Source organism: Curcuma longa, chromosome 2 (genome assembly GCF_044706935.1).
Source record: "Curcuma longa cultivar G26 ecotype Majalengka, Jawa Barat chromosome 2, ITB_CL_G26_1.1, whole genome shotgun sequence".
In the NCBI taxonomy this organism is placed as follows: Eukaryota; Viridiplantae; Streptophyta; class Magnoliopsida; order Zingiberales; family Zingiberaceae; genus Curcuma; species Curcuma longa.
In genome coordinates, this window is record NC_133862.1 from 9706074 (window position 1) to 9718705 (window position 12632).

General features: G+C 40.6%; 5 protein-coding genes across 5 annotated transcripts; 3 read left to right on the plus strand and 2 right to left on the minus strand.

The window, feature by feature from the left end:
* Positions 1-251: 251 nt before the first annotated feature.
* Positions 252-2848, minus strand: LOC141821791 (deSI-like protein At4g17486). The gene is made up of 4 exons (XM_074709154.1): positions 2447-2848; positions 1010-1297; positions 853-933; positions 252-530 (listed from the first exon to the last, which is right to left on the minus strand). The coding sequence occupies exons 1-4, from the start codon at positions 2619-2621 to the stop codon at positions 400-402; spliced, it is 675 nt and encodes a 224-aa protein (XP_074565255.1). The 5' UTR covers positions 2622-2848; the 3' UTR covers positions 252-399.
* A 648-nt stretch (positions 2849-3496) lies between these two features.
* On the plus strand, positions 3497-4007 carry LOC141821792 (oleosin 16 kDa-like). The gene has a single exon (XM_074709155.1). The coding sequence runs from the start codon at positions 3497-3499 to the stop codon at positions 3884-3886; it is 390 nt and encodes a 129-aa protein (XP_074565256.1). The 3' UTR covers positions 3887-4007.
* Positions 4008-5017: 1010 nt separating this feature from the next.
* LOC141822333 (protein ECERIFERUM 26-like) lies at positions 5018-6361 on the plus strand. Its single transcript, XM_074709775.1, has 2 exons — positions 5018-5531; positions 5600-6361. The coding sequence occupies exons 1-2, from the start codon at positions 5073-5075 to the stop codon at positions 6263-6265; spliced, it is 1125 nt and encodes a 374-aa protein (XP_074565876.1). The 5' UTR covers positions 5018-5072; the 3' UTR covers positions 6266-6361.
* A 460-nt stretch (positions 6362-6821) lies between these two features.
* LOC141818014 (putative casein kinase II subunit beta-4) lies at positions 6822-10313 on the plus strand. Its single transcript, XM_074705617.1, has 5 exons — positions 6822-7135; positions 7657-7875; positions 9532-9641; positions 9723-9888; positions 10020-10313. The coding sequence occupies exons 1-5, from the start codon at positions 6925-6927 to the stop codon at positions 10148-10150; spliced, it is 837 nt and encodes a 278-aa protein (XP_074561718.1). The 5' UTR covers positions 6822-6924; the 3' UTR covers positions 10151-10313.
* Positions 10314-10643: 330 nt separating this feature from the next.
* On the minus strand, positions 10644-12621 carry LOC141818004 (putative purine permease 11). Its single transcript, XM_074705609.1, has 2 exons — positions 12450-12621; positions 10644-11829 (listed from the first exon to the last, which is right to left on the minus strand). Exons 1-2 carry the CDS (start codon positions 12454-12456, stop codon positions 10745-10747), a joined length of 1092 nt encoding a protein of 363 aa, XP_074561710.1. The 5' UTR covers positions 12457-12621; the 3' UTR covers positions 10644-10744.
* Between the last annotated feature and the right edge of the window lie 11 nt (positions 12622-12632).

Below are 12632 nucleotides of genomic sequence, written 5' to 3' on the forward strand. Positions count from 1 at the left end.
GGCGGTAATGAACAATAATATGAGCATGCCACGTCACTTTTAATGATGAAATGGCAAGGGTAGGAAAAAAAGATAAAAAAGTAAAATAGTTCCATGAAAAGACTAGAGAGTAAAGTGATAATTGCCACCGATATTAACTCTTGCTAAAACACTTGTTTGATATTCTACATAAACAATTTTAATTGCCATCATGATTTTAGCTTGAACATAGAGACGTCTCTGGCCAATACTTCTCTTTGAACTTGAGAAAGTAAACAGTTAAAGAACATAGTTAAAGAAGCCATGCCTGACAGTGGTTCCTACTCACGTATCCAGAAGGCAAACATTTACAATGAACGAGAATAATGAGACGAGATTGATTTTTAGCAATTGCAAATTCAATAAAATGTCTTCTCTTCTCTAGTAATCCTTTGGTATTGGTGGCTTATCATTCGCATGCACAAAGCCATTGTTTGGTTTCATCAGACATTGGCGGTCTGACTCTTCATCCAATCCTTGTAGGCAAGACAAATCAAATATGTCCGACCCATCTGCAAATACAAATTTTCAGATATAAATTAGTGGCCCAGCAGGTTAACCAGCAGTTCAAAAGGTTGCTGGTTTAATCGTGATTTCTATGCTAATTCATGGACCAGCCCAATTATGATGCTGATTCATGGATTACCAAACAGTCTAGTCAGATTTTGATAAGTTCTGGTTGGATTGTGATTTCTATGTTAATTCAACCGGTCCAGTTTTGTTGCTGATTCAAGGATTACCAAACAGTCTGCCGTTTTGAAAACATTGACAGAAGTAGATTGCTTTGTTGATCTTTCAGAGCAACAAAACAAAGTGCAAACGTAGCAAACTCACCGGAAGAAGATGGACGAGGTGGTAACTCTCCTGCTGCTTTGATCCGGATGTTTTCAGGAAAAATACAGCTGCAGAATGATCCTAAACTTCGCAATCTCCACATTAGTTAATATGTCAAAATCTTTGAATTGGAGATATTTTGGATCGGGATGTTTACCAATTTTAGCAAGTCGGTTCACCCATCCTGGAATTGGCTTCCCTATCAGCAGCATGCTTACCTCATCTGTAAAATGGTTGCAGTTCTTGTCCATCAAATGGTAGGTGTCTCCATAGTATTTCTCAGAAATATTCTCAATAAATAAGCGAAATTCTGAGCGACACATATTTGTGGTGCCCAGCCACACAGATCGTCTGAAGATAAATCCAGGACAGCTTTTTGGCTCTACTTCAAATACCCCGCTCATCGAGAACTCATGTGCTCCAAATCCATATTCCATGCCATGAGCTTCACAGAGAAATAACAGTAGAATTATCCAACTATGAGCTATGGGTTCAAACTAAAAGAACGAAGTGCACGAGAGGTATATATGCTGTATGATGGCGATAATGATAAAATCCAAAGAGTATTAGAAATTAGATCATTTTCATGCACATGAATGGGAAGTGAGCATAAAATTCCAAGTTGTACTTAAATTCCAGCACCCCAGGATAACCCTCCACATGCTGAGTTGTGAACTAATAATAAAGCTTTATAAGGAAAAGTGAGCTACTATTATCTTGGTCCTGCTAATTATCTTGAGTCAATAATTGAACCTGAAAAGTGAGCTACTATTAACTTGGAACCTTCTTTTGTAGTTCATTGTAATGCTTTACTTGTAAAAGATTTCTCTACTTCCAACAGTTGACCAAGAAGAGGAAAAATAATGGTTTTACGTGAGTGATCCACTAACATATTATGGCCGTGGAGTTGGAGCCTTGGGTGCTGCCGAACCACATAAACAAACGTGTTAGAGATTGTGGTAAGCTTACATTTGTGTTTATGTTTATTCCATTGCTAATATTTATGTGACTTTGCTAAGAATTTGCAAGAGTAGTTGTTTTAAATCGCATTTGGTACATACACTATTCACCGCCACCACCACCACCACCACCCAACCGTTGATCATCTCATCGTCATGATCTCAACAGAAATCACCTTAGATATTCACTATGAGCAATACAACCCCACTTAGGCAACAAATTTAAGCAGGAAAAGTTATTCATAAGGGCATACGGTTAATCATAGCAAAACAACTGCACAATTTTCCCCCCGACTAATAGAAGTTAGATATGATGTACATTTAGTTTCCATGGATTAAAACTAAGTCTCACAAATTCTCACTAGTGTTTAAACGGTGATAGAAAAGTAAAAGCAAATTAGTGATGTTCTATGAAGAAGTTGAACCTAAAAAAAATGAAAAGTTTAGAGATGCATTCGCTTTAAACTATCACAAGGAACAACATGAACATGGATTGCAAATTCTTCGAATTCATCACAAATGCAATTTGTACAAGAAAAGGGAAAGCAATCAATTCTTGCAGTGATTACGAGATAGATAGTCAACACGGAATATCTAATCACGTTAAATCGAACACTGAGCCATTGAAGACAGACCTTCAATCCCGGAATGGAAGATGCCGAGGCCCAAATAATATAAGTACTTATTTACCGGCGAGATATCGTAAATGTTCAAATAGAGATGTGTCTTCCCACTTCCGTCTCCGCTCCCGTCTCCGTCCCCATCAATCAGCGTCCTCTGGTAAGAGGACTTTGCGACGACGGAGGGCATATTAGACGGGACCGGCGAACGAAGAGCGGAAGAGCCCGATCCGCCCTAGTTTCGCATAAGCATTGCCAGCACTTCGTGATTCAGGAATCCGGGCGAGGCAAGAGGCATCGATCGGATCAATCACCGGAGAGGGGCGAAGCCGGGAGACTCGACCGACGGGAAGGGGCGGCTGGCGCGACGGAGAACTCGCGCCGCCCGCTTCTTCGCCGATCGAAGAAAGGGGAAAGAAAGAGAGGTCCGAGATTCCGTTCAATTTTGACCGCGACATGAGACAACATACCGATGCAGTCAACAGAATTTTGCCACGTGGAATCGAGAATTTGAGCTTTGAGCATTTTACAGAAGCATCCTTCGTATTTGATATTACCTAACTATGCCCCTATGGTTTTTTTTAATCAAAAATATCCTAAGATGCTCAAAAATTAAAGTGCATCCCCACCATTTTTTTTTCAACAAAATAAAAAAATCTTTAAAATGTATTTGTACAATAATCAAATCTTAAAGCACTTTTAAAACAATAACAAATATTAAAAACATTTTAAAAATTCAGTTGGATCGGCACAATCGTCTATGAATGTTTCATTACGTAAAAGAGTTACAAATTGATGACGAGATTAACAACCGATTAATAATTCTATTAACGTCGACTAACCACGGCCTGGAAATGAGATTTAGCATCAAATCCTTCGCCTCGCTCGTATCGCCGACGCAGTCGTCCGCATAAGCCACGCGTGGCTCCTGCTCGCCATGCAGCACCACCTCGCTGCCATCCCTCAAGCCACGCGTCTCCCTTCACTCCCCCAATCCAACTATAAATATCACGTAAATAAATTCACCAAATATCATCGAATCTATTTTTTCACGAACAAATACCGATGGCCGACGTGCAGTACGGACGCGATCAGCAGCAGCAGCAGCCGTCGCACGCGGCGGTGAAGGCGGTGGCGGCGGCCACGGCGGGCGGCTCGATGCTGGTGCTGTCGGGGCTGACGCTGGCGGCGACGGTGGTCGGGCTGGCGGTGGCCACGCCGCTGCTGGTCATCTTCAGCCCGGTGCTGGTGCCGGCGGCGATTTCGGCGGCTCTGGTGGCGGCCGGGTTCCTGACCTCCGGCGGGTTCGGACTGGCGGCGCTTTCGGTGCTGTCGTGGATGTACAAGTATCTGACCGGGAAGCAGCCGCCGGGGGCGGACCAACTGGAGGAGGCGCGTCGGCGGGTCGCGGCCAGGGTGAGGGAGTTCAAGGACCAAACCACCGGGCACCAGTGATTCATTATACAAATAATAATAATAATAATAATAAAGTAAAATAAATGGATAAAATGGCTTTTCTAGGAGGTCTCTGTAGGTCTATGGTCGATCAATATATTATATATAGATGTGTCCATGTAATGCAACGTAGTTCTTAATTATAATAAATATATATATATTCCGATGCCTTTGTATTAGTTAATCTTATTCTACTTTGATGTTCCTCTTACATTATCACCAACCGTTTGAATAAATGCCTGAACTGGAACCATTCTTATTGTATGTCATAAATAATAATCATTAATTAATTAATGTTCGATGGTCCAATTAATAACTTCAAACCGTTTTTTTGGTTGAGGCAGATATAATCAGCTCATCTAACCCTACTGTGTCTTTAATTATTTTCCCAACGCAAGTTGTTGCGAGTTAGCCCAACTGCCTTCTTTATTGTTGTCACGAATAATGTTTGCATAGCGGCGGATTAAATTGCTTGTCGCCCAAATTGCTCAACTAATTCCATTTAAAGCGTCCAAATCCAATTTAATGCCAACGTGAAACAGCCGCACAGTTTAATGTTTTTTTAAAAATAAATATGTATTTCCTGATAGTAATGATAATAATAATAATAATAATAATAATAATAAAAGAGTCTTATAAAAGAGAATAGAAGAATATTTTATGAGAAAAAATATTATAAGAAGTTTGAAAATACTAATAATAATAATAAGAGATTTTATTTTATCTTGAAAAAGTAAGAAATGACATAAAAAAAAAGGATTAATTAGAAATTCCTTTTTAAGTGATTCCGAATAATAATAAAAATAATTTTTAATTTTTTACAAGTTTAAAAAGGATAATGCTTATTTTTATTATCATACAAAACTTTTTCATTTTTTTAAAAAATATTAAAAAGATATGTTAATGTATTTTTCGTCCTAAATATATTTTTAGTTCGCTACTATATTGTATATAAAATATTGCTTTATTCTTGACCAAAACTATTTTATCTTAATATTAATTAGTTAAAATGTTATTTTAATTTTATTCAAACTTAATTAAAATCAAATAATTTTTTGGATAAAAAATAAGATAAGAGTGTATATATATATATCTATATCTAGCCTTCAAAAAGAAAGGAAGCGGCTCCGGTCTTTCCCACCACTACTCCCCGGAACTAACCACGTCTCCGTCGTTTTCCCCAAAAATGGCAAAGAGGCTCCACATCGACGCTATCCAGACGGCGCCACCGGGGAAGGTGACGCCGCCCGACCAAGCCCGCTCCGTCTCCATCTTCGCGGCCCCTTCCACCGTCGCAGTGGTGGCGCAGACCCGGTTCCAAGTGGTGCTGTACTACAACCCGGCCGGGCCGGATGAGTCCCCGCTGACGGTGGCGGCGCGGGTGAAGGAGTCGCTGAGCACGGCGCTGCCGGAGCGCCCGGTGCTCTCCGGCCGGCTCCGGAAGAAGGAGGAAGAAGCGGCTGGAGGTGGCCGGTGGGAGGTCAAGTTCAACGACGCCGGAGTGCGGCTGGTGCAGGCGACGGCGGAGGTGACCATGGCCGACGTCATAGAGTCGAAGGAGGCCCATCAACTGCATGCCCATTTGGCCTACTGGGAAGACTTAAACATGGACCGCCCAGATTTTTCCGCGCTTTTTTATATTCAGGTAATTAAATGTATTTATTCGGTATATGAAAAAGAAAATTAAAGATGGATAATAATAAAACGCGGCAGGTGACCCAATTCGAAGGAGATGGCTACTCCATCGGTGTGAGTTGCAGTCTCCTCTTGGCCGACCCCTCCTTCCTCACTAAATTCCTCATCTCATGGGCTGAAATCCACACCCAAATGCTCACGCCGCCCGCCCTCCTCGAATCCTCCATGTTCCACTTGAGCTACTTCCAACGACGACCCGACCGCCCCAATCGTCTCAGGTCGATTGAACTCTCACTCTCAGACGACGACTCTAACCGCCATCCCAACGCCACCATGCTGTTCGAGCTTCGTCAGCGAGACAGTTCGCCGTCGTACGACGCCATGGCAATCGCTTGCCTCCGAGAGGCTACCGCCAGGCTCAAGGCGAGGCCTGTTTCCGAGTTCGTCCTCATCGTCAGCGACCATGTCGGCGACTTGACGGTCAAGACCCTGCAGCTGGCGAGCGAGTACTCAAGCTCCACGACGACGACAGTAGTCGAGCTGTCCGACCACGTGGCATATGACGTGGCTTGGTGGGACCAACTTGGAATGCAGGAATTGACTCTGGTGCCAGGTAATAAGCCTGTGCACGTGTCGAGTCAAATTGTCTTCGATGGGAAGGATGGGCTCGTGGTGGTCATGATACCTGAATCGGATGCCCGACTCATGATCAGCGTCACACTGCCAAACAATTCGAGCGTTTAATTTGAGCTTCTTCTTCTTCTTCTCCTTTTTCTTTTTCCACGTCGATCTGTGTGTAATTAATTATTCAATGTTCGTACATGTTAATTATTTGTTCAACTAGCTTGGTTTTATTACATAATAAATAATTGGATTTATACTAAAAATAATTAAATATCCAATCGAGAGGCTCCTAAATATTGTAAATTATATATAAAACATTTAAAATTCATGGATGATGTTGACTATTTTGTGAGAGTCACATGCGATGGCTCTTTTCCTTATTATTATGACTTTTTTTAATCATTTTTTCTCTTAAAAAATCATTTTCGCCATAAAAAACAAAAACATCTTCTACAGTAAAGTAAACAAAGACAGGCCCAAAGAGAATCATGGTCCGGCCCATACTAAAGGCCGGGATGAGAGGCTTCGCGAATCTCGAAGCTCATAATTTTATTCTAATTACATCTATGCCCCGCTTCGTCATCGTTCCCCTGCCACTCCTCCCTTTTAGCTCTGCCCGGAGCGAGGCGGGGGGAATCTTCCCTAGTTTCCTCCTTCCTCACTTCTGGATCGAGGTGTTCAATGGCACCATTTCCGTGATTCTTCGGACCGCAATGTATCTGCTTGTGGAATGGTCCCGTGAATCGATTTTGGATTGGGCGGACCGGCGAGGGTGAGATATGTACAGGGGAGGGAACGGATCGAAGCTGGAGATTGGGTCCTTAGATCGGAAGCGGATCAACGATGCCCTCGACAAGCACTTGGAGAAGTCCTCGCCGTCGACGTCCAGGGGCATGATTGGCAAGGACAAGGACAGGCTCACGGTGCCCTCGTCCGCCTCCGGAAACCAGCCGGAGCACCGGTCTTTATCCAAGAACAAGGCCTCCGATGGTAAAGTTCCGTTCCCCCATTTGTAATTGTCTTGCGGTATCTATTTCTCTATCAAAAGACTTTGTACGAATCTGCTTTTGATAATGTGTTCGGTCTCTGCTTATTTGGTTAGGTTCTCACAGTTGTGTATACTAAATTTGCTATTCAATCAAATGCATATATTAACTTGTAGCACCGAAATCATTTGCACATGCAATGGCATCCTCTTTTCCTAGAAAGAACAGAAAAATAGTTAAGAAATCTCGGTCCAGTGAACCTATCAGGTTCATTTCAGGTGGATAAACCTGTCATCAGGCATTGTTCCACAGTTGCACAAGCATACCTCCTTGGGAAGCATAATTGTGGCATATAGAACCTTATTTTGAGAGATTAGCAATCCTACAAATTTTGTTCTACCATTTAGGTAGGAACGAAAAGCTGTTTTTGAACCTACTGGTAGTTCACTTTTGTAGTCTCTAGTCATTTTTCTTGTTTTTTAGCCATATTTTCCATAACTTTGTATTTTGTATCTGGTGTCACAGAAGAGTCAGAAACAGATAGCGAAGAATCTGATGTCAGTGGTTCTGATGGAGAAGATACATCTTGGATTTCATGGTTCTGTAACCTAAGAGGGAATGATTTTTTCTGTGAAGTTGATGATGAATATATTCAAGATGATTTCAACTTATGTGGACTAAGTAGTCAAGTTCCTTACTATGACTATGCTCTTGATCTGATCTTGGATGTTGAATCTTCTCATGGTAAGCTTGACTAATGTGTTTAAGCAATCCTTGGCTAACTATCCTAGCTATCTAAACCCTTGAATAGCTAATGAGTTATTGATAAATACAATCCCTAGTCTTTGGGACCTTTTTTTCATACATGCACGCTCTAAATATAGTCCTACATTATTTAGTTACTCTTTGTGTGCCCATTTGTTTATTTTGGTTTTCAGATTTGCAAAACATGGTTGATTGACTTATGGAGTAAAGGCACTCCTATTTTTGACGTTGATGATAGGTAGTTCACTAATAAATGATGTCAGCAATTGGTCTGCTGTGAGGGAATTATATACTGCTACACAAATACCTATATGTTTTTGCAAGCTCAACCATGTACAAACTTAGTTGAAATCAGTCGTACCAATTGTAGCCACAGTAGATCATGAAATTTGGCTAATAAGGGAGACAACTATCAGTGATTTCATCAAATTTAGGTGTTATTCAAATAGTCATACTGAAAGAGACCTGACTTACATCCTTTGTAAAGAGAGACAAAGACATAGTAAAGTTGATCAATAAATTAGCAAAATAAGGTAGTGATTTAGGAAATAGCATAAGAAACTAATGGCATGCACAAATAGACTAGCAGGGCGATATTGTGTTTGTGTGCTATAACTTGTCCTCTATGTCTGAATCCCTACTGTCAATGTCAACTATGGTTTATAAAATTTAGTCTATCAAGTCAACATTCTTTCCCTTGAAGTTCTCAGATCTTATCAATATATTTCTTTTTTGCTCAATATTCTTCCAATACTTGCAAATGGAAGAGACCCAGGGAAAAAAAAAAGATTCAGTGGCAGTGAGGTGATGGGAATGGCAAAAGTTCAAAAGTGTAAACAGCCTAATGAAAAATATTTTTATTTATATTTTTTATTTTGGAACAAAGTTAATGATATTATGTGGAGAAGCTAAAGCCATGCCCAATGTATATATAGCTACCCTCTAGTTGTCATGGCAACTCAAAAGTTTTATAACATTTCAGTTTCTCGGATTTTGGGTCTGACAGCCATATAGACATCTAAGAGCTTATTGATGAAAAATAATAAGAGAGAGATGACCTGAGTGCAATATGAGTATGTCAGCAGGACTTTTCTATGGTCCTACAACAGCTTAGTTGTCTAATGGTCTGACAACCATTAGACATCTAAGAGCTTATTTTTCAAGTTTTATTGTTCAAATCATTCTATGCAACAACAAAAGTTCTGGAGTTCAAACTCCAAACTACTTGAGGTTAGTTGGTAACTTTTTACCAACTATTTACTGAATGATTAACCTAATATGAACCTTTCAAACTATTGAAGATTCCTTGAATAATTCACTTTGGTCTGCAAATAGTTGAGAATTTGGATATTTTATTGTATATCATATAGGAATACAACCCATGCATTTAGAAAATTATAAAACAACTAATCTAACAAATACAAACTTAGACATGCAAATGGCCAAGTTAAATTAGTAATGATGAGGTAAAAAGGAAATGAATATGTGATAATGAAACCAAGACTCTATTTTTCACGTAGCATGCACAGATTGGATGCTTGACATGTCATGTATGGTTTCATTTCATATAAGCTTCTCTATACATATTTTGTGTGATAAAATGAGTGATCTCTCCCTGGGTTTCAATCTGAACAGGAGACATGTTCACTGAAGAACAACATGAGTTGGTTGAATCAGCAGCAGAGATGCTCTATGGCTTGATCAATGTTCGATATATATTAACTAGTAAAGGAATGGCTGCAATGGTAAAACCCTGGATTTTCTCAAACGTTCAGTTTTCTTAAGTGAGTGATCATGTTGACCGTCTTTACTGATTATTTGTGTAGCTAGAAAAGTTCAAGAACTATGATTTTGGAAGATGTCCTCGAGTGTACTGTTGTGGGCAGCCTTGTCTTCCTGTTGGACAATCCGATATTCCTCGTTCAAGCACTGTTAAGATTTATTGTCCCAAATGTGAAGATGCATACTATCCAAGATCAAAGTACCATGACAGTATCCTTTCCCCATCTTCAGTATGACTGCTTAGGTTCATCTTAGAATAAAATTTCATGACTGACAGCTTTGCTAACAACGGTATATCATAGAACAATTAATATACATGAACTTCACTTAACCTTGCTTAGATATTGATGGAGCTTACTTTGGGACAACATTCCCCCGCCTGTTTTTGATGACATATGGACACCTGAAGCCTCAAAAACCATCACAGCGCTACATTCCGAGGGTGTTTGGTTTTAAACTTCATAAGCCATGATGGATGAGTTGTGCCACAGCATGAACCATTAAGCTGTGCCGTGAAGCATGGAGGGACTGCAGCATCAACTATTGTAGATGATCCAGAAATGTTTCATATATTAATCTCGTTAAAAGCATTGTACAACTGTAATATATTATTTTTGATCATTTATTTTGATGCTTCTATTCACTACATTCGTGTTACAAAGTAGTATGTTGGCTCTATGACGCACTTACAGATTGTGAGTTCAGGGATATTCTTTTGGGATAGAGAGTGGATTCTTTTTGGCGATCGAAGAAGGGAATGCAGCAAATCAACTTGTTTGGCCGTTGGATATCACAAAAAAGATTTATTATTATCACAAAAAAGGATGAGAATTTTGGACTGAAATGACTAGCTCACAAATAAAAACTAAAATAAAATAAAATAAAAACTATTTTCTACAATGGGAAAAAAAAATAAAAATCTTCACTTTTCGTAGACTTGAACGATCATCTATTATTATGTTTACAATTAATTGCATAAAATAAAATAAAGAAGATTCATTGTAAAAAATACTAATAAGTATCAAAATAATCAGAGTATACTCGAGCTTCTATCGTGGCTGGGTCGTCACTCTGCACCTGCAGAGAGATGATCTGAAGCTGAAGCTGAAGCCGCCGCCTTCTTAGCTCTGCAGTCATCAAGGTAGTCCTGATAGAGGTAAGAAACAAAACCCCAAATGGCAAGAAGCATCGCCACAATCTTGATCCCATTCATCTTGTCATCGAAGAAGATGACAGCAAATATAGGCACGGTAGGCAGCGCCAGGGTGCTTATCAAATTGGAGAAGAGAGACGAGACGACGAAGATTAGCCCCACGACGCCGACCGATGCCAACTGCCAGGAGAGACCAGTCCAAACCAGAGTCATCACGTATGCCATTTTCCCCTTTGCAAATCCCTCCATCTCGCCCTCCAAACTCTTCCACTCCCCGCTCGCGAACAAGCCGGCGACCGCAACACAAGTCGCCACCAGAGCAGTATAAATCTGCATTTCCAATACGACTGTGAATGTCTCCTTTCGGATGACCTTTTGAAACGAAAGCTGCATCAAGGAGAGGATGAGCGAGTAGGTAGCGGAGGCTCCTAATGTCAATATGAATCCGAGCACGTACTTCCCCTTCGAAACCACCACTTCAGAGCTCTCCGACTCCTCGTTGAGACCGAGTATGGCCGCAGAGAGTGTCAGCAGAACGACAGAGTTGAGTATAGAAGCAGTGAACTTCTGCTTATTCAGATAGTAGGAAAAGATGGCATTGAAGGCGAGTTGAGTGGCACAGATGAGGGAGTAAGTCGAAACCGGAACGTATAGAAGACCATAGGAATACATTAAGTTATCGGCGGCGATTAAAGCGCCCAAAGCAAGGTAGATGAAAGCAATCTTGATGTGAAGAGCAGGAGGAGGAGGAGGAGGAAGTGTGGCTGCAGTTGCTGAAGGAGATTGTTGTTTAGAAGGAAAAATAAGTAGGGGAATGAAGAGGATGGGAAAGCATGCCGTTTGAACAAGAGTTGCCATCCACTTGCTATCGCCTCCTTGGTCATAGTAGAATCTCCCAAGAAGAGTTGCTATGGTTTGGCCGGCGAGAAGGAAGAAGATGTTGAGGACCACCAAGAACCACCATTGCCATCTTTTGATCCTTGATGTTGTTCCTGACACTGTTGTTTATCAACTTGCGTTAGAGATTTTGAGGGGAAAAAAAATACAAAGATAACTTCAATTTAAGCTAGCAATATGCCACTTTCTCTGCTATAAAGGCTTGCATTAGGCCTTCAGAATCCGCATTGGAACTGTATTTCTACTTGGAACTAGAAAATTGGTAATTCAAAGATTTTGTGATCTTGCTCTAGCTAAATCTGATCGTTGTGTTCTTCTTTTCTATGAGTTTTCCTTAAACACGATTGTTTCCTAAGCTATCAAAGGTTGCGTTCCTCCTTTGAGATTTGATCACCCTGAATAAGGATATGACGATCTGTAACTACCAAATCCTCCAGCTCCTAATTAAACTCTAAAAAGCACATCTTTACACCCCAAAGATCAGAAAAGGTGGCAGCCTTTTTTACATTGAGATCGAAAAAGTAGGTGTAAAATTTGGAGCAAATCAACAAAAAAAAAAAACATTGGAATTTTCGCTCGACGATAAAATCAATCCAAACATGGCCAAATTTCCCTTGTCGATTGGAGCACAGGTGCGAAAGGTTCAAAAAGGACAGAAAGGAATAAAAGCGATCAATTAGGAACAAAAAAAGGAATAAATCGAGAAGTAGGGAAAGCGCACCGGCCATGAAAAGCTGCGATGCTCTTTCGGTGTTTTGCGATTCCTTCTTCCTCCTTGTCGTCTTCTTGCTGTCGCTTTGCTGCGTCTCAGGAAATCAGTGGATTGGGATTGAGATTGAGATTGAGATTGGTGTTATATAGAGAAGAAGGGTGTGAAGCGGCGAATAACAATACTTGGTCGATT